The sequence below is a fragment of the Drosophila mojavensis genome, unplaced genomic scaffold (genome assembly GCF_018153725.1).
Source record: "Drosophila mojavensis isolate 15081-1352.22 unplaced genomic scaffold, ASM1815372v1 contig_74, whole genome shotgun sequence".
Classification (NCBI taxonomy): domain Eukaryota; kingdom Metazoa; phylum Arthropoda; class Insecta; order Diptera; family Drosophilidae; genus Drosophila; species Drosophila mojavensis.
This window is the reverse complement of record NW_025318899.1, coordinates 11,241,859-11,266,931: the sequence shown is the minus strand read 5'-3', so window position 1 is coordinate 11,266,931 and position 25,073 is coordinate 11,241,859. Positions and strand designations below refer to the sequence as shown.

Here is a 25,073-nt window from a genome sequence, read left to right as displayed (position 1 = left end):
GGTCACCAAGATTGAAACCGTCGAAGAAGATGACAAACAACCCGAAACTACTGTCACAGTTGAAGAAGTTCCAGTGGAAGAGGAACAACCTGAAGAGATTCGGGAGCTTCCGGAAGAAGTTCGTGTGGTTGAAACTGTAAACGAGGACGGCAAGCCCAAAAAGAAGAAGATACGCACACGAGTTATCAAGAAGGTTAAGGGCGATAAACAAGAGGTCACCAAGATTGAAACCGTCGAAGAAGATGACAAACAACCCGAAACTATTGTCACAGTGGAAGAAGTTCCAGTGGAAGAGGAACAAAGGGAATTTATTCGGGAGCTTCCGGAAGAGGTTCGTGTGGTTGAAACTGTAACCGAGGACGGCAAGCCCAAAAAGAAGAAGATACGCACTCGTGTTATCAAGAAGGTTAAGGGCGATAAACAAGAAGTCACCAAGATTGAAACCGTCGAAGAAGATGACAAGCAACCCGAAACTACTGTCACAGTGGAAGAAGTTCCAACGGATGAGCAACAATCTGAAGAGATTCGGGAGCTTCCGGAAGAAGTTCGTGTGGTTGAAACTGTAACCGAGGACGGCAAGCCCAAAAAGAAGAAGATACGCACTCGTGTTATCAAGAAGGTTAAGGGTGATAAACAAGAAGTTACCAAGATTGAAACCGTCGAAGAAGATGACAAACAACCCGAAACTACTGTTACAGTAGAAGAAGTTCCAGTGGAAGAGGAACAGCCTGAAGAGATTCGGGAGCTTCCGGAAGAGGTTCGTGTGGTTGAAACTGTAACCGAGGACGGCAAGCCGAAAAAGAAGAAGATACGCACTCGTGTTATCAAGAAGGTTAAGGGCGATAAACAAGAAGTCACCAAGATTGAAACCGTCGAAGAAGATGACAAGCAACCCGAAACTACTGTCACAGTGGAAGAAGTTCCTGTGGAAGAGGAACAACCTGAAGAGATACGGGAGCTTCCGGAAGAGGTTCGTGTGGTTGAAACTGTAACCGAGGACGGCAAGCCGAAAAAGAAGAAGATACGCACTCGTGTTATCAAGAAGGTTAAGGGCGATAAACAAGAAGTCACCAAGATTGAAACCGTCGAAGAAGATGACAAGCAACCCGAAACTACTGTCACAGTGGAAGAAGTTCCAATGGATGAGCAACAACCTGAAGAGATTCGGGAGCTTCCGGAAGAGGTTCGTGTGGTTGAAACTGTAACCGAGGACGGGAAGCCCAAAAAGAAGAAGATACGCACACGTGTTATCAAGAAGGTTAAGGGTGATAAACAAGAGGTCACCAAGATTGAAACCGTCGAAGAAGATGACAAACAACCCGAAACTACTGTTACAGTTGAAGAAGTTCCAGTGGAAGAGGAACAACGAGAAGATATTCGGGAGCTTCCGGAAGAGGTTCGTGTGGTTGAAACTGTAACCGAGGACGGGAAGCCCAAGAAGAAGAAGATACGCACACGTGTTATCAAGAAGGTTAAGGGTGATAAACAAGAAGTCACCAAGATTGAAACCATTGAAGAAGATGACAAACAACCCGAAACTACTGTCACAGTTGAAGAAGTTCCAGTGGAAGAGGAACAACCTGAAGAGATTCGGGAGCTTCCGGAAGAAGTTCGCGTGGTTGAAACTATAACAGAAGATGGCAAGCCCAAAAAGAAGAAGATACGCACACGTGTTATCAAGAAGGTTAAGGGTGATAAACAAGAGGTCACCAAGATTGAAACCGTCGAAGAAGATGACAAACAACCCGAAACTACTGTTACAGTTGAAGAAGTTCCAGTGGAAGAGGAACAACGAGAAGATATTCGGGAGCTTCCGGAAGAGGTTCGTGTGGTTGAAACTGTAACCGAGGACGGGAAGCCCAAGAAGAAGAAGATACGCACACGTGTTATCAAGAAGGTTAAGGGTGATAAACAAGAAGTCACCAAGATTGAAACCATCGAAGAAGATGACAAACAACCCGAAACTACTGTCACAGTTGAAGAAGTTCCAGTGGAAGAGGAACAACCTGAAGAGATTCGGGAGCTTCCGGAAGAGGTTCGTGTGGTTGAAACTATAACAGAAGATGGCAAGCCCAAGAAGAAGAAGATACGCACACGTGTTATCAAGAAAGTTAAGGGTGATAAACAAGAAGTCACCAAGATTGAAACCGTCGAAGAAGATGACAAGCAACCCGAAACTACTGTCACAGTGGAAGAAGTTCCAGTGGAAGAGGAACAACCTGAAGAGATTCGGGAGCTTCCGGAAGAGGTTCGTGTGGTTGAAACTGTAACCGAGGACGGCAAGCCCAAGAAGAAGAAGATACGCACTCGTGTTATCAAGAAGGTTAAGGGCGATAAACAAGAAGTCACCAAGATTGAAACCATTGAAGAAGATGGAAAGCCAACCGAAACTTCTGTCTCCGTCACAGAAGTTCCCATACCAGAGGAACAACCTGACGAGATTATGGAGCTTCCAGAAGAAGTTCGTGTGGTTGAAACTGTAACCGAGGACGGCAAGCCCAAAAAGAAGAAGATACGCACTCGTGTTATCAAGAAGGTTAAGGGCGATAAACAAGAAGTCACCAAGATTGAAACCGTCGAAGAAGATGACAAGCAACCCGAAACTACTGTCACAGTGGAAGAAGTTCCAACGGATGAGCAACAATCTGAAGAGATTCGGGAGCTTCCGGAAGAAGTTCGTGTGGTTGAAACTGTAACCGAGGACGGCAAGCCCAAAAAGAAGAAGATACGCACTCGTGTTATCAAGAAGGTTAAGGGTGATAAACAAGAAGTTACCAAGATTGAAACCGTCGAAGAAGATGACAAACAACCCGAAACTACTGTTACAGTAGAAGAAGTTCCAGTGGAAGAGGAACAGCCTGAAGAGATTCGGGAGCTTCCGGAAGAGGTTCGTGTGGTTGAAACTGTAACCGAGGACGGCAAGCCGAAAAAGAAGAAGATACGCACTCGTGTTATCAAGAAGGTTAAGGGCGATAAACAAGAAGTCACCAAGATTGAAACCGTCGAAGAAGATGACAAGCAACCCGAAACTACTGTCACAGTGGAAGAAGTTCCAATGGATGAGCAACAACCTGAAGAGATTCGGGAGCTTCCGGAAGAGGTTCGTGTGGTTGAAACTGTAACCGAGGACGGGAAGCCCAAAAAGAAGAAGATACGCACACGTGTTATCAAGAAGGTTAAGGGTGATAAACAAGAGGTCACAAAGATTGAAACCGTCGAAGAAGATGACAAACAACCCGAAACTACTGTTACAGTTGAAGAAGTTCCAGTGGAAGAGGAACAACGAGAAGATATTCGGGAGCTTCCGGAAGAGGTTCGTGTGGTTGAAACTGTAACCGAGGACGGGAAGCCCAAGAAGAAGAAGATACGCACACGTGTTATCAAGAAGGTTAAGGGTGATAAACAAGAAGTCACCAAGATTGAAACCATTGAAGAAGATGACAAACAACCCGAAACTACTGTCACAGTTGAAGAAGTTCCAGTGGAAGAGGAACAACCTGAAGAGATTCGGGAGCTTCCGGAAGAAGTTCGCGTGGTTGAAACTATAACAGAAGATGGCAAGCCCAAAAAGAAGAAGATACGCACACGTGTTATCAAGAAGGTTAAGGGTGATAAACAAGAGGTCACCAAGATTGAAACCGTCGAAGAAGATGACAAACAACCCGAAACTACTGTTACAGTTGAAGAAGTTCCAGTGGAAGAGGAACAACGAGAAGATATTCGGGAGCTTCCGGAAGAGGTTCGTGTGGTTGAAACTGTAACCGAGGACGGGAAGCCCAAGAAGAAGAAGATACGCACACGTGTTATCAAGAAGGTTAAGGGTGATAAACAAGAAGTCACCAAGATTGAAACCATCGAAGAAGATGACAAACAACCCGAAACTACTGTTACAGTTGAAGAAGTTCCAGTGGAAGAGGAACAACGAGAAGATATTCGGGAGCTTCCGGAAGAGGTTCGTGTGGTTGAAACTGTAACCGAGGACGGGAAGCCCAAGAAGAAGAAGATACGCACACGTGTTATCAAGAAGGTTAAGGGTGATAAACAAGAAGTCACCAAGATTGAAACCATCGAAGAAGATGACAAACAACCCGAAACTACTGTCACAGTTGAAGAAGTTCCAGTGGAAGAGGAACAACCTGAAGAGATTCGGGAGCTTCCGGAAGAGGTTCGTGTGGTTGAAACTATAACAGAAGATGGCAGGCCCAAGAAGAAGAAGATACGCACACGTGTTATCAAGAAAGTTAAGGGTGATAAACAAGAAGTCACCAAGATTGAAACCGTCGAAGAAGATGACAAGCAACCCGAAACTACTGTCACAGTGGAAGAAGTTCCAGTGGAAGAGGAACAACCTGAAGAGATTCGGGAGCTTCCGGAAGAGGTTCGTGTGGTTGAAACTGTAACCGAGGACGGCAAGCCCAAAAAGAAGAAGATACGCACTCGTGTTATCAAGAAAGTTAAGGGTGATAAACAAGAAGTCACCAAGATTGAAACCGTCGAAGAAGATGACAAACAACCCGAAACTACTGTTACAGTGGAAGAAGTTCCAGTGGAAGAGGAACAACCTGAAGAGATTCGGGAGCTTCCGGAAGAGGTTCGTGTGGTTGAAACTGTAACCGAGGACGGCAAGCCCAAGAAGAAGAAGATACGCACTCGTGTTATCAAGAAGGTTAAGGGCGATAAACAAGAAGTCACCAAGATTGAAACCATTGAAGAAGATGGAAAGCCAACCGAAACTTCTGTCTCCGTCACAGAAGTTCCCATACCAGAGGAACAACCTGACGAGATTATGGAGCTTCCAGAAGAAGTTCGTGTGGTTGAAACTGTAACCGAGGACGGCAAGCCCAAAAAGAAGAAAATACGCACTCGTGTTATCAAGAAGGTTAAGGGTGATAAACAAGAAGTCACCAAGATTGAAACCGTCGAAGAAGATGACAAACAACCCGAAACTACTGTTACAGTTGAAGAAGTTCCAGTGGATGAGGAACAGCCTGAAGAGATTCGGGAGCTTCCGGAAGAGGTTCGTGTGGTTGAAACTGTAACCGAGGACGGCAAGCCGAAAAAGAAGAAGATACGCACTCGTGTTATCAAGAAGGTTAAGGGTGAAACCGTCGAAGAAGATGACAAACAACCCGAAACTACTGTCACAGTGGAAGAAGTTCCAATGGATGAGCAACAACCTGAAGAGATTCGGGAGCTTCCGGAAGAGGTTCGTGTGGTTGAAACTGTAACCGAGGACGGAAAGCCCAAAAAGAAGAAGATACGCACTCGTGTTATCAAGAAGGTTAAGGGCGATAAACAAGAAGTCACCAAGATTGAAACCGTCGAAGAAGATGACAAACAACCCGAAACTACTGTTACAGTAGAAGAAGTTCCAGTGGAAGAGGAACAACCTGAAGAGATTCGGGAGCTTCCGGAAGAGGTTCGTGTGGTTGAAACAGTAACCGAGGACGGCAAGCCGAAAAAGAAAAAGATACGCACACGTGTTATCAAGAAGGTTAAGGGTGATAAACAAGAGGTCACCAAGATTGAAACCGTCGAAGAAGATGACAAGCAACCCGAAACTACTGTCACAGTGGAAGAAGTTCCTGTGGAAGAGGAAATGCCTGAAGAGATTCGGGAGCTTCCGGAAGAGGTTCGTGTGGTTGAAACTGTAACCGAGGACGGCAAGCCCAAAAAGAAGAAGATACGCACACGTGTTATCAAGAAGGTTAAGGGCGATAAACAAGAAGTCACCAAGATTGAAACCGTCGAAGAAGATGACAAACAACCCGAAACTACTATTACAGTTGAAGAAGTTCCAATGGATGAGCAACAACCTGAAGAGATTCGGGAGCTTCCGGAAGAGGTTCGTGTGGTTGAAACTGTAACCGAGGACGGCAAGCCCAAAAAGAAGAAGATACGCACACGTGTTATCAAGAAGGTTAAGGGTGATAAACAAGAGGTCACCAAGATTGAAACCGTCGAAGAAGATGACAAACAACCCGAAACTACTGTAACAGTTGAAGAAGTTCCAGTGGAAGAGGAACAACGAGAAGATATTCGGGAGCTTCCGGAAGAGGTTCGTGTGGTTGAAACTGTAACCGAGGACGGGAAGCCGAAAAAGAAGAAGATACGCACTCGTGTTATCAAGAAGGTTAAAGGTGATAAGCAAGAAGTCACCAAGATTGAAACCGTCGAAGAAGATGACAAACAACCCGAAACTACTGTCACAGTTGAAGAAGTTCGAGTGGAAGAGGAACAACCTGAAGAGATTCGGGAGCTTCCGGAAGAGGTTCGCGTGGTTGACACTATAACAGAAGATGGCAAGCCCAAGAAGAAGAAGATACGCACACGTGTTATCAAGAAGGTTAAGGGTGATAAACAAGAGGTCACCAAGATTGAAACCGTCGAAGAAGATGACAAACAACCCGAAACTACTGTTACAGTTGAAGAAGTTCCAGTGGAAGAGGAACAACGAGAAGATATTCGGGAGCTTCCGGAAGAGGTTCGTGTGGTTGAAACTGTAACCGAGGACGGCAAGCCCAAAAAGAAGAAGATACGCACACGTGTTATCAAGAAGGTTAAGGGTGATAAACAAGAGGTCACCAAGATTGAAACCGTCGAAGAAGATGACAAACAACCCGAAACTACTGTTACAGTTGAAGAAGTTCCAGTGGAAGAGGAACAACGAGAAGATATTCGGGAGCTTCCGGAAGAGGTTCGTGTGGTTGAAACTGTAACCGAGGACGGCAAGCCCAAAAAGAAGAAGATACGCACACGTGTTATCAAGAAGGTTAAGGGTGATAAACAAGAAGTCACCAAGATTGAAACGGTCGAAGAAGATGACAAACAACCCGAAACTACTGTTACAGTGGAAGAAGTTCCAGTGGAGGAGGAACAACCTGAAGAGATTCGGGAGCTTCCGGAAGAGGTTCGTGTGGTTGAAACTGTAACCGAGGACGGCAAGCCCAAGAAGAAGAAGATACGCACACGTGTTATAAAGAAGGTCAAGGGTGATAAACAAGAAGTCACCAAGATTGAAACTATCGAAGAAGATGACAAACAACCCGAAACTACTGTCACAGTGGAAGAAGTTCCTGTGGAAGAGGAACAACCTGAAGAGATTCGGGAGCTTCCGGAAGAGGTTCGTGTGGTTGAAACTGTAACCGAGGACGGCAAGCCCAAAAAGAAGAAAATACGCACACGTGTTATCAAGAAGGTTAAGGGTGATAAACAAGAGGTCACCAAGATTGAAACCGTTGAAGAAGATGACAAACAACCCGAAACTACTGTTACAGTGGAAGAAGTTCCAGTGGAAGAGGAACAACCTGAAGAGATTCGGGAGCTTCCGGAAGAGGTTCGCGTGGTTGAAACTATAACAGAAGATGGCAAGCCCAAGAAGAAGAAGATACGCACACGTGTTATCAAGAAGGTTAAAGGTGATAAACAAGAAGTCACCAAGATTGAAACCGTCGAAGAAGATGACAAACAACCCGAAACTACTGTCACAGTGGAAGAAGTTCCAGTGGAAGAGGAACAACGTGAAGAGATTCGGGAGCTTCCGGAAGAGGTTCGTGTGGTTGAAACTGTAACCGAGGATGGCAAGCCCAAAAAGAAAAAGATACGCACACGTGTTATCAAGAAGGTTAAGGGTGATAAACAAGAGGTCACCAAGATTGAAACCGTCGAAGAAGATGACAAACAACCCGAAACTACTGTTACAGTGGAAGAAGTTCCAGTGGAAGAGGAACAACCTGAAGAGTTGCGGGAGCTTCCGGAAGAAGTTCGTGTGGTTGAAACTGTAACCGAGGACGGCAAGCCCAAAAAGAAAAAGATACGCACACGTGTTATCAAGAAGGTTAAGGGCGATAAACAAGAGGTCACCAAGATTGAAACCGTCGAAGAAGATGACAAACAACCCGAAACTACTATTACAGTTGAAGAAGTTCCAATGGATGAGGAACAGCCTGAAGAGATTCAAGAGCTTCCAGAAGAGGTTCGTGTGGTTGAAACTGTAACCGAGGACGGCAAGCCCAAGAAGAAGAAAATACGCACACGTGTTATCAAGAAGGTTAAGGGTGATAAACAAGAGGTCACCAAGATTGAAACCGTCGAAGAAGATGACAAACAACCCGAAACTACTGTCACAGTTGAAGAAGTTCCAGTGGAAGAGGAACAACCTGAAGAGATTCGGGAGCTTCCGGAAGAGGTTCGCGTGGTTGAAACTGTAACCGAGGACGGCAAGCCGAAAAAGAAGAAGATACGCACACGTGTTATCAAGAAGGTTAAGGGCGATAAACAAGAGGTCACCAAGATTGAAACCGTCGAAGAAGATGACAAACAACCCGAAACTACTGTCACAGTTGAAGAAGTTCCTGTGGAAGAGGAAATGCCTGAAGAGATTCGGGAGCTTCCGGAAGAAGTTCGTGTGGTTGAAACTGTAACCGAGGACGGCAAGCCCAAAAAGAAGAAAATACGCACACGTGTTATCAAGAAGGTTAAGGGCAATAAACAAGAGGTCACCAAGATTGAAACCGTCGAAGAAGATGACAAACAACCCGAAACTACTGTCACAGTTGAAGAAGTTCCTGTGGAAGAGGAACAACCTGAAGAGATTCGGGAGCTTCCGGAAGAGGTTCGCGTGGTTGAAACTATAACAGAAGATGGCAAGCCCAAGAAGAAGAAGATACGCACACGTGTTATCAAGAAGGTTAAGGGTGATAAACAAGAGGTCACCAAGATTGAAACCGTCGAAGAAGATGACAAACAACCCGAAACTACTGTTACAGTTGAAGAAGTTCCAATGGAAGAGGAACAACGTGAAGATATTCGGGAGCTTCCGGAAGAGGTTCGTGTGGTTGAAACTGTAACCGAGGACGGCAAGCCCAAAAAGAAAAAGATACGCACACGTGTTATCAAGAAGGTTAAGGGCGATAAACAAGAGGTCACCAAGATTGAAACCGTCGAGGAAGATGACAAACAACCCGAAACTACTGTCACAGTTGAAGAGGTTCCAGTGGAAGAGGAACAACCTGAAGAGATTCGGGAGCTTCCGGAAGAAGTTCGTGTGATTGAAACTGTATCAGAGGATGGCAAGCCCAAAAAGAAGAAGATACGCACACGTGTTATCAAAAAGGTTAAGGGTGATAAACAAGAGGTCACCAAGATTGAAACCGTCGAGGAAGATGACAAACAACCCGAAACTACTGTTACAGTTGAAGAGGTTCCAGTGGAAGAGGAACAACCTGAAGAGATTCGGGAGCTTCCTGAAGAAGTTCGTGTTGTTGAAACTGTAACCGAGGACGGCAAGCCCAAAAAGAAGAAGATACGCACACGTGTTATCAAGAAGGTTAAGGGCGATAAACAAGAGGTCACCAAGATTGAAACCGTCGAGGAAGATGACAAACAACCCGAAACTACTGTCACAGTTGAAGAGGTTCCAGTGGAAGAGGAACAACCTGAAGAGATTCGGGAGCTTCCGGAAGAAGTTCGTGTGATTGAAACTGTATCAGAGAATGGCAAGCCCAAAAAGAAGAAGATACGCACACGTGTTATCAAGAAGGTTAAGGGCGATAAACAAGAGGTCACCAAGATTGAAACCGTCGAAGAAGATGACAAACAACCCGAAACTACTGTTACAGTTGAAGAGGTTCCAGTGGAAGAGGAACAACCTGAAGAGATTCGGGAGCTTCCGGAAGAAGTTCGTGTGATTGAAACTGTATCAGAGGATGGCAAGCCCAAAAAGAAGAAGATACGCACACGTGTTATCAAGAAGGTTAAGGGCGATAAACAAGAGGTCACCAAGATTGAAACCGTCGAGGAAGATGACAAACAACCCGAAACTACTGTCACAGTTGAAGAGGTTCCAGTGGAAGAGGAACAACCTGAAGAGATTCGGGAGCTTCCGGAAGAAGTTCGTGTGATTGAAACTGTATCAGAGGATGGCAAGCCCAAAAAAGAAGAAGATACGCACACGTGTTATCAAGAAGGTTAAGGGCGATAAACAAGAGGTCACCAAGATTGAAACCGTCGAAGAAGATGACAAACAACCCGAAACTACTGTTACAGTTGAAGAGGTTCCAGTGGAAGAGGAACAACCTGAAGAGATTCGGGAGCTTCCGGAAGAAGTTCGTGTGATTGAAACTGTATCAGAGGATGGCAAGCCCAAAAAGAAGAAGATACGCACACGTGTTATCAAGAAGGTTAAGGGCGATAAACAAGAGGTCACCAAGATTGAAACCGTCGAAGAAGATGACAAACAACCCGAAACTACTATTACAGTTGAAGAAGTTCCTGTCGATGAGGAACAACCTAAAGAGATTCGGGAGCTTCCTGAAGAAGTTCGTGTTGTTGAAACTGTAACCGAGGACGGCAAGCCCAAAAAGAAGAAGATACGCACACGTGTTATCAAGAAGGTTAAGGGCGATAAACAAGAGGTCACCAAGATTGAAACCGTCGAGGAAGATGACAAACAACCCGAAACTACTGTCACAGTTGAAGAGGTTCCAGTGGAAGAGGAACAACCTGAAGAGATTCGGGAGCTTCCGGAAGAAGTTCGTGTGATTGAAACTGTATCAGAGGATGGCAAGCCCAAAAAGAAGAAGATACGCACACGTGTTATCAAGAAGGTTAAGGGCGATAAACAAGAGGTCACCAAGATTGAAACCGTCGAAGAAGATGACAAACAACCCGAAACTACTGTTACAGTTGAAGAGGTTCCAGTGGAAGAGGAACAACCTGAAGAGATTCGGGAGCTTCCGGAAGAAGTTCGTGTGGTTGAAACTGTATCAGAGGATGGCAAGCCCAAAAAGAAGAAGATACGCACACGTGTTATCAAAAAGGTTAAGGGTGATAAACAAGAGGTCACCAAGATTAAAACCGTCGAAGAAGATGACAAACAACCCGAAACTACTGTTACAGTAGAAGAAGTTCCAGTGGAAGAGGAACAACCTGAAGAGATTCGGGAGCTTCCGGAAGAAGTTCGTGTGGTTGAAACTGTATCAGAGGATGGTAAGCCCAAAAAGAAGAAGATACGCACACGTGTTATCAAGAAGGTTAAGGGTGATAAACAAGAGGTCACCAAGATTGAAACCGTCGAAGAAGATGACAAACAACCCGAAACTACTGTCACAGTTGAAGAAGTTCCTGTGGAAGAGGAACAACGAGAAGATATTCGGGAGCTTCCGGAAGAGGTTCGTGTGGTTGAAACTGTAACAGAAGATGGCAAGCCCAAGAAGAAGAAGATACGCACACGTGTTATCAAGAAGGTTAAGGGCGATAAACAAGAGGTCACCAAGATTGAAACCGTCGAAGAAGATGACAAACAACCCGAAACTACTGTCACAGTTGAAGAAGTTCCTGTGGAAGAGGAACAACCTGAAGAGATTCGTGAGCTTCCGGAAGAGGTTCGTGTGGTTGAAACTGTAACAGAAGATGGCAAGCCCAAGAAGAAGAAGATACGCACACGTGTTATCAAGAAGGTTAAGGGCGATAAACAAGAGGTCACAAAGATTGAAACCGTCGAAGAAGATGACAAACAACCCGAAACTACTGTCACAGTTGAAGAAGTTCCAGTGGAAGAGGAACAACCTGAAGAGATTCGGGAGCTTCCAGAAGAGGTTCGTGTGGTTGAAACTGTATCAGAGGACGGCAAGCCCAAAAAGAAGAAAATACGCACTCGTGTTATCAAGAAGGTTAAGGGCGATAAACAAGAGGTCACCAAGATTGAAACCGTCGAAGAAGATGACAAACAACCCGAAACTACTGTCACAGTTGAAGAAGTTCCAGTGGAAGAGGAACAACGTGAAGAGATTCGGGAGCTTCCGGAAGAAGTTCGTGTGGTTGAAACTGTAACCGAGGACGGCAAGCCCAAAAAGAAGAAGATACGCACACGAATTATCAAGAAGGTTAAGGGTGATATACAAGAGGTCACCAAGATTGAAACCGTCGAAGAAGATGACAAACAACCCGAAACTACTGTTACAGTTGAAGAGGTTCCAGTGGAAGAGGAACAACCTGAAGAGATTCGGGAGCTTCCGGAAGAAGTTCGTGTGATTGAAACTGTATCAGAGGACGGCAAGCCCAAAAAGAAGAAGATACGCACACGTGTTATCAAGAAGGTTAAGGGTGATAAACAAGAGGTCACCAAGATTGAAACCGTCGAAGAAGATGACAAACAACCCGAAACTACTATTACAGTTGAAGAAGTTCCAGTGGAAGAGGAACAACGTGAAGAGATTCGGGAGCTTCCGGAAGAGGTTCGTGTGGTTGAAACTGTAACCGAGGACGGCAAGCCCAAAAAGAAGAAGATACGCACACGAATTATCAAGAAGGTTAAGGGCGATATACAAGAAGTCACCAAGATTGAAACCGTCGAAGAAGATGACAAACAACCCGAAACTACTGTCACAGTTGAAGAAGTTCCTGTGGAAGAGGAACAACCTGAAGAGATTCGTGAGCTTCCGGAAGAGGTTCGTGTGGTTGAAACTGTAACAGAAGATGGCAAGCCCAAGAAGAAGAAGATACGCACACGTGTTATCAAGAAGGTTAAGGGCGATAAACAAGAGGTCACCAAGATTGAAACCGTCGAAGAAGATGACAAACAACCCGAAACTACTGTCACAGTTGAAGAAGTTCCAGTGGAAGAGGAACAACCTGAAGAGATTCTGGAGCTTCCAGAAGAGGTTCGTGTGGTTGAAACTGTATCAGAGGACGGTAAGCCCAAAAAGAAGAAGATACGCACACGTGTTATCAAGAAGGTTAAGGGCGATAAACAAGAGGTCACCAAGATTGAAACCGTCGAGGAAGATGACAAACAACCCGAAACTACTGTTACAGTTGAAGAGGTTCCAGTGGAAGAGGAACAACCTGAAGAGATTCGGGAGCTTCCGGAAGAAGTTCGTGTGGTTGAAACTGTATCAGAGGATGGTAAGCCCAAAAAGAAGAAGATACGCACACGTGTTATCAAGAAGGTTAAGGGTGATAAACAAGAGGTCACCAAGATTGAAACCGTCGAAGAAGATGACAAACAACCCGAAACTACTGTCACAGTTGAAGAAGTTCCTGTGGAAGAGGAACAACCTGAAGAGATTCGGGAGCTTCCGGAAGAGGTTCGTGTGGTTGAAACTGTAACCGAGGACGGCAAGCCCAAAAAGAAGAAGATACGCACACGAATTATCAAGAAGGTTAAGGGTGACAAACAAGAGGTCACCAAGATTGAAACCGTCGAAGAAGATGACAAACAACCCGAAACTACTGTTACAGTAGAAGAAGTTCCAGTGGACGAGGAACAGTCTGAAGAGATTCGGGAGCTTCCGGAAGAGGTTCGTGTGGTTGAAACTGTAACGGAGGACGGAAAGCCCAAAAAGAAGAAGATACGCACACGTGTTATCAAGAAGGTTAAGGGTGACAAACAAGAAGTCACCAAGATTGAAACCGTCGAAGAAGATGACAAACAACCCGAAACTACTGTGACAGTTGAAGAAGTTCCAGTGGAAGAGGAACAACCTGAAGAGATTCGGGAGCTTCCGGAAGAGGTTCGTGTGGTTGAAACTGTATCAGAGGATGGCAAGCCCAAAAAGAAGAAGATACGCACACGTGTTATCAAGAAGGTTAAGGGCGATATACAAGAAGTCACCAAGATTGAAACCGTCGAAGAAGATGACAAACAACCCGAAACTACTGTCACAGTTGAAGAAGTTCCAGTGGAAGAGGAACAACCTGAAGAGATTCGGGAGCTTCCAGAAGAGGTTCGTGTGGTTGAAACTGTATCAGAGGATGGTAAGCCCAAAAAGAAGAAGATACGCACACGTGTTGTCAAGAAGGTTAAGGGTGATAAACAAGAGGTCACCAAGATTGAAACCGTCGAAGAAGATGACAAACAACCCGAAACTACTGTCACAGTTGAAGAAGTTCCTGTGGAAGAGGAACAACCTGAAGAGATTCGGGAGCTTCCGGAAGAGGTTCGTGTGGTTGAAACTGTAACCGAGGACGGCAAGCCCAAAAAGAAGAAGATACGCACACGAATTATCAAGAAGGTTAAGGGTGACAAACAAGAGGTCACCAAGATTGAAACCGTCGAAGAAGATGACAAACAACCCGAAACTACTGTTACAGTAGAAGAAGTTCCAGTGGACGAGGAACAGTCTGAAGAGATTCGGGAGCTTCCGGAAGAGGTTCGTGTGGTTGAAACTGTAACCGAGGACGGCAAGCCCAAAAAGAAGAAGATACGCACACGTGTTATCAAGAAGGTTAAGGGCGATAAACAAGAGGTCACCAAGATTGAAACCGTCGAAGAAGATGACAAACAACCCGAAACTACTGTCACAGTTGAAGAAGTTCCAGTGGAAGAGGAACAACCTGAAGAGATTCGGGAGCTTCCGGAAGAAGTTCGTGTGATTGAATCAGTATCAGGGGATGGCACATCTAAAAAGAAGAAGATACGCACACGTGTTATTAAGAAGGTTAAGGGTGATAAACAAGAGGTCACAAAAATTGAAACCGTTGAAGAAGATGACAAACAGCCCGAAACTACTGTCACAGTTGAAGAAGTTCCTATAGATGAGGGACATTCTGAAGAGATTCAGGAGCTTCCAGAAGAGGTTCGTGTGATTGAGTCAATATCAGAGGACGGCATACCCAAGAAGAAAAAGATACGTACACGTGTAATTAAAAAGGTTAAAGGAGATAAACAGGAAATCACTAAAATTGAAACTGTTGAAGAAGAGGATAAGAAGCCGCAAACTACTATAACTGTGGAAGAAGCAGACACTCAAAGTCCTTTTGGCGAGAAAGTTTTGTTGAAGAAGAGAGTTGTTGTGCACAAACCAGAGGACGATGTTTCAGTTGTTGAGCTACCAGAGAGAAAATCAATCATATTTTCTGAAAAAGAAGATGGGACTCCAACTAAAACAGTTATTAAAACAAAAGTTATTAAAAAAGTGAAAGGCTCTAACATGGAAGTTACTAAAGTTCAGACAGTAGAGGAATACGAAAAGCCAACCCAGACGAGAGTAACGGTTGAGAACTTCCAAGCGCCTTTCCCAGACCTTCCAGAAGAAACATTCACTGAAGTTGTAGTTTTGCCTGAAGAAACTGTGGAGTCAGAAATTCTAGACAAAGATGGCGTGCAAAAAGTTCTTAAATCTAAAAAGCGTGTGATAAAGAAGCCAAAAGGTGAATTTAAAGAGGAAGTAACAGAAATTGATATTACTGAGCAAGAATCAGGCGAGCCCGTTTTTACAGTAACTATCAGTGAACTTCCTTATACTGAGCCTGTTAAGTCTGATGGTAAGTCAGTTGAGTTACCCGAGCAAATAACTGAAGTCGATGTCATATCGCCTGACGGAACAAAAAAGAAGAAAATTGTAAAGACCAGAGCATTTAAAACTAAGATTGATGAACATCACGATGAAGTCACTACAGTTAATACTGTCGAAGAAGAAAATACACAGCCAATAACAAGTGTGCATGTTGAAGTCGTTCCCGCTAAAGAAACTGCTACAGAGCCAATTGCTATTGAGGAACTTCCCGAAGAGATTGTTTTTACTGAAGAAATTACCGGAAATAAGAAGCCTAGGAAAAAGACAACAAAAACACGAACATTTAAAAAACAAAGTCCTGAGGATGAAGAATATTATCAGATACAAACAGTTGAAGAAGAAGGCAAAGAGCCGTATTCACTCATACGCGTCGTTAGTGATGAAAATATTGCTGATATTATTGATATAAGTAAACTAGATGATGAACAACTTCCCAAACACAAAAAACAAAAGCTACACAAACCTAAGGGTAAGAACACAAGCCACATCACTCTCCATACAACACATTTTACACTAGATTTACAATTGAAGTATACGCAAAATATCATTTATATTTTATTATCATTAGACGCAATGAGTTAGACACAGTTTATTTTTTATTTTTATTATTTAATTAAAATGGTGATAGTATTGATAGAGGCCAGACCAGTTTTATTTTAAATCATTTTAAATTTTACAAATTTAGACTATTAATAATACATTTTTTTAATCATTCCATACTAATTTAAAAAAAAAAAATAAATAAATAAAAAATAAAAAAACATTCTAACATAAACACAGCGGAGAAACAACAACCCGAACACACTGAAACGGAACACCCAACTTACATAACAACATTTAAGTCTGTACAAAACGAAGATGGAGAAACCACAATTCAAACAGAAAGTAAGAGAATTTCTCAAGAGGAAGGCATCGTTGTTGAGGAAGTACTCAGTGACACAGAACCCATATTGGAAGACACCACACAACCAAACATTGAAATTGTTGAAGTCAACGAGCCTACAGGTGATTTTCTTTACATATTTTCTATAACACATAAATACAAATACATGCATATTTCGTGGCTACGTATTTTTCTGCCTAAATCATATACTAGAAAAAAAAAAAAAAAAAAAAAAAAAAAAAAAAAAAACATAAAAATAATAAAAATCACAAATACGTGTTCGATAGGTTACGAAATTAATTGCGATTGAAATGTTTCAAAGCAAATGAAAGCAAAGTAGCTTCCAATTTAGTAACACAAACAAAATATACACACAAGAACACAAAAATCTGTTTGAAAACTTTTGGTACTATATATTTACTAACAAGATTGACTAGAACACTTTCACATTATTACATAAGTATTCTAGTACGATATATATACATATATATTGAGGTTGTATTTGTACACTTAAAAAATAAAACAAACATAAAACGTACATTACATACAATGATCAACAATTTAGTTAACATTATATGCAAGCATCTTAAACACTTAACTTTTTGAACTACAAAGTTAATGTGTTTTAACGCATTATATAAAATGCAAATATAATCTTAACAAATTAGTTTAGTGCTAACACACAAACACATAATTTTTTCTCAAACAGACCAATACAACAAAGAGTACACTATCACAGAACCCGAAGATGCAAGTGCAGATAACACCGAACAAACACCGACAAAAGTTAAGAAACCAAAACAGAAAAAGACACAATTAGATCAATTCGAACAGATTGACGAGACAAGGGAAGATGAGGGAGGTTCTGGGGAACCTGTTGACGAGATTAAGCCGAAGCGTAAGCCAAAGGCTGAAAAATTAGGAGAAGTTGAGGTTGAAAAAACTGCTAATGAGGAACAGGCTACGGAGCCAAGTAAGAAAAAAGATAAGCCAAAGAAGAAAAAGGTCGCCACATCAAAACGCGATGAGATGGATGATTATATACAGTTCTTAATCCATCAGGAAATACCAAAAACCGTCTTGCAACCGTATGTACGTACGGAAATGGAACATCCACAAAGGGCTCGCAGAGATTCGTCTATTAAACCTATGAAGCTAACTGCAATGAAAATTGAGAAAATAGAAGTTAAGAAACCTAAGATGGTTGAAATAAGTTCTGTGGTCGAGTTTCCTCAAATGCTCAAGCTCAAAACTCCGAAACAACGTCCACAAGAAGAAAAGATAAAGAAATTAAACGAAGCATCCTTTAAGAATAAGAAACTTAAGAGCTGGATAAGATTTATACCTTACTCACCATACTGCTTCCCATATATAGTTACTGAAATAGAGACTATTCAAGATAATGGCGAACTATCGCGGAATGTAGAAGAAGCGGAAGAAGTATTGAAGAAACGGCCAAAGAAATTCAAGCATACGAAGCCTGTAAAAGCCGAACTGGAAGAATTAGATACTGAAACATTTGATGATAAGAAGGAGCCATTAGATGAACAGTCAGACAAACCAAAATACCAACGCGGTAAAAAGGACATTAAGGAAAAGGATGAAAAACCGAAGAAGTTGAAAATCGGAAAGGGTAAAATTCCAGAAGCTACCGAATCAACTGAAACCGTCGAATTGAAACCAGTCATATTTGATGAGAGTATTGAAGAAACAAATGAGAAACCAAAAGAAAAGCCCAAACAAAAGAAGCCGAGCAAAAAGACTAAGCCATCCACAGAGTCTGATGACAACATCAGTTTTAGTCCAAAATTAAATGATGAGGAGACTGAAGAGAATGAAAGCCAACCTGCCTTCAAATTCGAAGTAATTGAATTGGAGCCTCAAGAAGTGGAAGATGAGACAAGTGAAAATGTTGTACAACCCGTAAAAGAACCTAAGAAAAAACGTAAGCTAAAGCTTAAAACTGAATTGGAAGAAAATATAATTGAGATTGTCGAAGTTCCTACAAGTGATGACAATGATAAGCAGTATGAAGTAACTGTGACCAGTTCTGAACTTAGAGAAGAGCAGCCAAATAAAATGAAAATACTTAAGAAGAAAGTAAAACGTATGAACAAAGAAGAATTGGATGACTTTGTAGCAGATCTTAAAGAGGAGCCCGCTCAAACATTCTATGAAACTGCAATCACTGATTTCTATGAAGTTAAACTAACTGAACTGGAACCTGAAGAGACCTCTGATGAGAATGTGCCTAAAAAGACTCCAAAACGTAAAATTTTGCATAAGCATGGAGACAAAGAAGAGATTATTGAAATTGTAGAAACTTCTACGTCCTCCGGCGAGGAACCATTATATGAGGTTATAATTACATCTCATGAATCAGAAATTCAAACTGATACTGAAAAGATAGTTGAGAAGCCCAAACAACGGACCAGAAAAATGAAAAAGGATGATCTAGATGCGTATATACAGCATCTGATAAATGCAGAGATTCCAACAACTGAGCTTGAGAAATATGAAAAAATTGATATTGATGCAAAACCAAAGAAACCAAAGAAACATAAATCGAAACAACAAAAGGTCCCTATCGATGAAGGTGAGGCTTTTGAAGTGGATATTACACAGGACGAGCCGGTAAAGAAGCCGAAGGTAAAAAAACCGAAGCCAGAGACTAAAGTCGAAGAAGAAACTACAAGTGAGCCAGAAACTGTTATTGAACACGATGAATTCACAATCAGCACGATTGATACACAACCAGATGCTCAAAAAATTATTGAAGAGACAACTGACACTAAAACACTCGATGTGGACGACATTATAACAGACATTGGTGAGACTCTACCAATTGTAGTTTTGGAGGAACAAATTGAGACAACTCCTGAGTATCTTGAAGAAGTTAACAAGCCGGAACAAAAAATAGTAAAGCGGCGCAAGGTGAAAACAAGGAAGGGCTCCAAGCAGTACGAAATCGAAATCGTGGAAACCCTAGAGCCAGATGATCTTGAAGAAGCAAAGGTTACAGTTATAACTACTGAAATCATTGAAGAAACTTCTGATGTACCTATTGAAGACAAACCAGAAACACCAAAGAAGATTATCAAAAAGGTGAAAAAAGATAAGCTCAAGGAGTATATTGTCAAGGTTGTAGATGAAGTGCCAACAGAACTACTTAACCGCATCTCTGAAGAGATACCCACTGCGGAAGAAATGAAGCCTATAGAGGAGGATGATATCACATCTTTCAAAACTACTGTTGTTGACGATATTGGCGAAGATGAATTTAAGCCTGAAGACGCACAGATTGACAGTCCATCAACAAAGTCGCGGGATAAAAAGAAAAAATCAGCTAAACCAAAGAAAGTTACTATCATTGAAGAACAGCCAGTGCAGATCGAAGACACTACAGAACAAGAGAAGTCTCCTATTGATGAGGATGAAGAAATACCGCAGATACAATCCTTCGATGATTATTCAGTTGAAATAACCGAAAGTGCGCCGAAGCCGAAGAAAAAAGTACCCAAGAAGAGGCCTGAGACAACAACGCCTGCTCCGATATCCGAACACACAGTTCGTATTGAGGAATTCGCTCCTGAAACTACAACTGAAGAAGTTATCAATGAGCAAGGAGAGGAGGTAGAGCGCACTATAACAAAGCGAAGACTTAAGAAGAAGGATGGTCCAAAGGAATACTTAATCGAAGTTGTTGAAACTTACGAGGAAAACAATCCCGAAGCAGAACTTGTTATTCAGACTACTGAAGTATTACCTGAATCAGAAACTGAAGCCCCGAAAGATCACAAAGTCAAGGTTGTAAAGAAAAAGAAGCCCAAAACTGAAAATTTAGATAATTACATTCAGAAGTTGATAGAGGAAGAAGTCCCAAAAACAGAGCTGGAAGTATATGAGACAGCACAAATAGAGTCATCTCCAGAGACAAAAAAACCGAACAAGATAAAGAAACATCATAAGAAAATCACCGAAATAGTTGATGGAGTGCCACATACAATTCATGAATTTACCATTCAAGAGTTCGAGCCAGAAGACACGAAACCAATTCCAGAAGCCGTTATTGAATTAGTGGAGGAGGATATCCCAGAATCACAGCCCGAAGATTTGGAAGTTAAGTCAACTGAAGAACAGCCAAAACGTAAGCCGAAGAAAGAAAAGAAATCGAAGGTGTCTGTGGTCGATCAAGAACCTGTTAGCATTGAAGATATAGCGGAAACTGTTGAAATTACAAAGCTTGTTGAAGACAGTGGTGCTACTAAAGAAGTTCAAGTGAAGAAGCGTAAGATCATTCGCAAGCAAGGTCCAAAGGAACACGTTTTTGAAATAACCGAGACATCTACTAGTGAAGAGCCCTTGGCTGAAGTCACAATCGTTGATATTACAGAAGATGAAAAGCCAAGCCAATCAGTTAAGGGTCCATCAAAACCTAAGCCAATCAAATTGCCAAAGAAATTGAAGCGCGAAGACGTTGAAAGTTATGTAATAAATGTCGTGGAAGAGTTTATTGAACCGATAGAACAGTTTGAGGATATAACCCAAGTCGAGGAAATTCCTGAAGGAGACTTTAACAAAGTTACTCAAGCTGAAGAAATTCCAGAAGATTCTGTGGAAGAGATTACTGAAGATAAGACTGCTAAAATAAAAACAAAGACAACAAAGCCTAAAAAATCCAGTAAAATGCCGGAAGATCACACTATTCGTATTGAAGAGCTTGCTCCTGAAACTACAATTGAAGACATTGTAAATGAAGAAGGAGAAGAAGTTAAGCAGGTTAAAACAATAAAGAGACTGAAGAAAAAAGAAGGACCCAAAGAGTATTTGATTGAGATAACCGAAACTTATCAAGAAAATAAACCAGACGCCGATATTGAAGTAACAACTACTGAGATACCTGTAGAAGAAGAAGATCAGATAAGTGAAGAGCAGCCAGCTAAGGTAGTTAAGAAGTTGAAAAAGAAGAAGGCTGTAAAGGATGACTTAGATAAATACATTCAAGAGCTTATCGAACAAGAAATTACCAAGACGGATTTAGAGCAATATGAGCCCACGGAAATGGAAACAAAACCCAAGCCAAAGAAAAAAGTAAAAACCCATCATAAAAAGGCGGTGGAAATAATTGATGGTCTGCCCGTAACTGTTCATGAATACGATGTTTCTGAAATAGAGCCTGAGGTCACAGAAGAAGATAAGGAATCTATTATATCAGAAAAGCCTGAAGATTTACCTTTGGTGTATGATGAGGCAAACAAATACTTAGTAAAAGTACTAGACGAAATTATAGAACCAACTCAGACCGTTGAAGACATAAATGACGAACCGACAACAAAAGCTAAGAAAGAAAAACCGCAGAAAAAGAAAAAAGTTGAGAAAGCTCCAATAGTCTTAGATGAAATAGCTGAAACCACTGAAGTTATACAGCAGCCTTCAGAAGATGGTGTTGTGAAAGAAGTTACTGTGAAGAAGCGTAAGGTCACTCATAGAAAGGGCTCCAAGCAAAGCGTCTTTGAGATAACAGAAACTACTAGCGATGATCAACCCATGGCAGAAGTGACAGTCGTTGAGGTAACGGAAATTGAACCATCTGTTACTGAAGAATCGCCAATTGTTGAACAGAAAGTAATAAAGAAAATTAAAAAGCTAAAGAAGGAGGACATACAGGAGTATGTTATCAACGTAATTGACGATTTTGTACAACAAATACCTGTCGAAACACTTGAAGAAGACGTCAAGGAGATCATCGACGAGAAAAAGAAGAAGACTAAAAAATCTCCAAAGGAATATAAATATAGCGAAGAAGAAAATTTACCTGAAAAGGTTGAAAGACCTGAAGGTGATGTGCCGGATCAACCTGATGTTGTGGAGCGTGAAACACCAGAAGAATTAACTGATTATACTGTAGATGTTACTGAGTCGGTTCTCACTGAAGAAAAGAAACCTAAAAAACCGAAGAAGCAGATTAAGTCAAAGCCTGTTGAAGAAATTGGCGATGAGAAACATCCCAACTATCTTGTAAAAATGTCTTCAGTTGACGAAGCAGAGGTGACTGAACTGCCAGATTCTGAAATTATTATTTTGGAATCAGAGGAAGAACAGGTAGCAGAGGGACCCGTTTTCCAAGTAGAAGAAATTGAAACTAAGCCGGAAGTAGTTGAAGAAAAAGACGACCTTGGCGAAACAACTAAGAAGGTTGTTAATAAGCGAAAGATCAGAAAGCAAGTTGGACCCAAAGAAGAGATAATAGAAATTGTCGAGACTGAAAAGGATGGTATACCTGTATATGAAGTTTCAGTAATTACTGAAGAAGCTGAAAAAGAAATTGATGAAACTCTTCCAGTAGAAAAGCCGAAAAAGGTCAAGAAGACTAAAAAGGTTCCCAAGGATGACTTACACGATTATATACAAAAGCTTATAGAACAGGATATTCCAAAATCTGAATTGGAGAAATACGAAAAAATAGATTTCGATGAACCTGTTAAAATGAAAAAGAAGAAGCCTATGAAGAAGGTTAAAATCACAGAAGATGAAGCTCCAGATATCTCTGAAAAATTGGTAACTGAAGGTCCGGAAGATATGATACAACCATTAGAAACTCCACAAGACGAATCTCTGGCGATGGTTACGGTTAAAGAATTTTCTGCGCCAAAACCAAAACAAGAATCTTTCGAAATTACAGTTCTAGAAGAATTTGTCGAAAATAAGCCGATTCCTGATGAGGAGGGAGAGATTAAAGTAAAGGAAGTAAAAACAAAGAAAATAAAACACAAAAAGGGACCAGCAGAGATCATTCATGACATAACAGTTGTACAGGATAAGGATACTGGTGAATCAGAAATTACTATTGTAACTTCCAGTCCCATCGAACTTGAAGATCAGCACGAAGTAACTGTCAAGCAAAAACGTACCAAGAAAGTGAAAAAGAATGACGTTGATGATTTCATCAGAACAGTTATTGAAGAAGATATACCAAAGGATGAGCCAACAGATGTTGTTGATGTTACTGAAGAAACAGTTCCTGAGCAGGTTCCTGAAAAGCCAAAGAAAGTTAAGAAGAAGGAAAAATTGCCATTATTACAAGAAAAAGCAACACCCGCTGATACAGTAGAAATTGTTGAAAGTCTTCCGGAGGAAACGCTAATTGAAGAGTTTACCATGGATGTAGAAGAAACAATACCAATCGTCGAGTCAGATAAGGAACATGAAATATCAGAAGAGGTAATAGAGCCGCGGAAGAAAAAGAAGCCTTCTAAGCAAAAGGTTAAGGTTTCTGAAGAGCAACCTGAGGAAGAAATAGTCGTTGAAGCTTTGGAGGCTATACCAAAGGAGACAGATATTGAAGAGGAGGATATAAAGGAATATAGTGTTACTCTCTCGGAAGAAGAACCTAAACCTGAGGAGAAAACAGAAAGGAAGCCAAAAAAGATACGGGAGAAACAAGATCAACCAGACGAATCAACCTACGAGATCTCTGTAAAAGAAAGTTTCATTCAACTTGAAGATCTTCCATCAGTTGTAGAAATAATTGAAAGTGAAACGAAAGCGGACGAAACCACAGATGATGCTGGAGAGGTCCATAAGGTCGTTACAACAAAGCGGAAGATTAAACGTCCAAAAGGTGAAAATGAGGAAATCATTGAAATTATTGAGGTAGTGACTGATGACCAGCCTGATGCAGAGATTACGATTGTAGAGTATGAACCTGTAGAACAGAAAGAAGACGAAAAGCCTAAAGCGCCGAAAAAGAAAACCAAGAAAGTGAAAAAGGATGATATACATGACTACATACAGAAGCTTATTGACATGGAAACTCCTAAAACTGAATTAGAAAAATATGAAAAAATTGAGTTTGAGCCATTACCCAAAGAAAAACTTACCGAAACTACAGATATTGGAGTGGTAGAGGAATCGCCGACCGAAAAGCCAAAGAAGGACAAAAAGACTAAGCCGAAACAGTCACCAAAGGAAGAGGAATCTTTGCCAGAGCCATTAGCCGAAGTTAGGGTTATCGAAGAGGATGTGATGGATGAGCCTAAGGTGGTTGAAGTAGTAGAAGTTCAACCAGAGGAAGTACAATACACTGAAACAATCACTGAAGAGGGTCTCCCAGTTCAAGAGAAAACTACTAAGCGAGTATTGAAGAAAAAGGGTCCTAAAGAAGACACCACCTTTAAAATAACAACAGTCGAAAGCGAAAATACTGATACCGTAACTGTAATCGTCGACGAAGAACCTGAAATCACGCCAGAGTCTTTTGAAACTAAACCAGATGAGATATTAGAAGACAAGCCAAAGCCCAAACCTAAGCCAAAGAAGATTGTAAAGAAAGTAAAGAAAGATGACTTAGATGATTATGTTAAGAAACTGATAGAGGAAGAAATACCAAAGACTGAAAAAGAGGTTTATGAAAAAGTTGAAATGCCCGAAAAGTCGAAAGACAAATCCCCTATAGAAATCTCTTCAGAAGAGGTTAAGTCTAGCGAGCCTGAAACACCATTAGCAGTTGTTGATTCAACCAAACCTAAAAAGACCAAGACAACCAAAACAAAATTAGTTGATGTAGTCGAACAAAGACAAGACGAACCAACAGAAGAGACAATTCCTGAGACATCAGAAATTACTGAAGACACAACTACTCAAATCGCACACCCCGAGGACACAGCCACTGCACAAATTACACCAAGCGCACAAGATGAAATACCTACTCAAGATGACACTAATGATACAGATCAAAAAACAATTAAGCATAAGAAAGCTAAGCCAGACACAGTAAAAAGCGTTGAAACAAGTAAGTTATTAGCTGAGAGTTTATTGAGGCTTCAAACTTCCACCGCACACGCAGCACCTGCTCCTTTGTCTGTGTCTTTTGCCTATTGTTTATTCCAACG

At 41.6% G+C, this 25,073-nt stretch overlaps 1 protein-coding gene across 1 annotated transcript in view; it reads left to right on the top strand.

Moving 5' to 3' along the window:
- LOC6582117 (titin) overlaps window positions 1–25,073 on the top strand; it is a 128,460-nt gene that overhangs the window by 90,271 nt on the left and 13,116 nt on the right. The window contains exons 21-25 of the mRNA XM_044009935.1: window positions 524–9,892; window positions 11,172–11,885; window positions 14,655–15,768; window positions 16,080–16,304; window positions 16,892–24,973. Coding sequence (XP_043865870.1) covers window positions 524–9,892; window positions 11,172–11,885; window positions 14,655–15,768; window positions 16,080–16,304; window positions 16,892–24,973 — 19,504 coding nt within the window. The remainder of the gene's footprint in view (window positions 1–523; window positions 9,893–11,171; window positions 11,886–14,654; window positions 15,769–16,079; window positions 16,305–16,891; window positions 24,974–25,073) is intronic.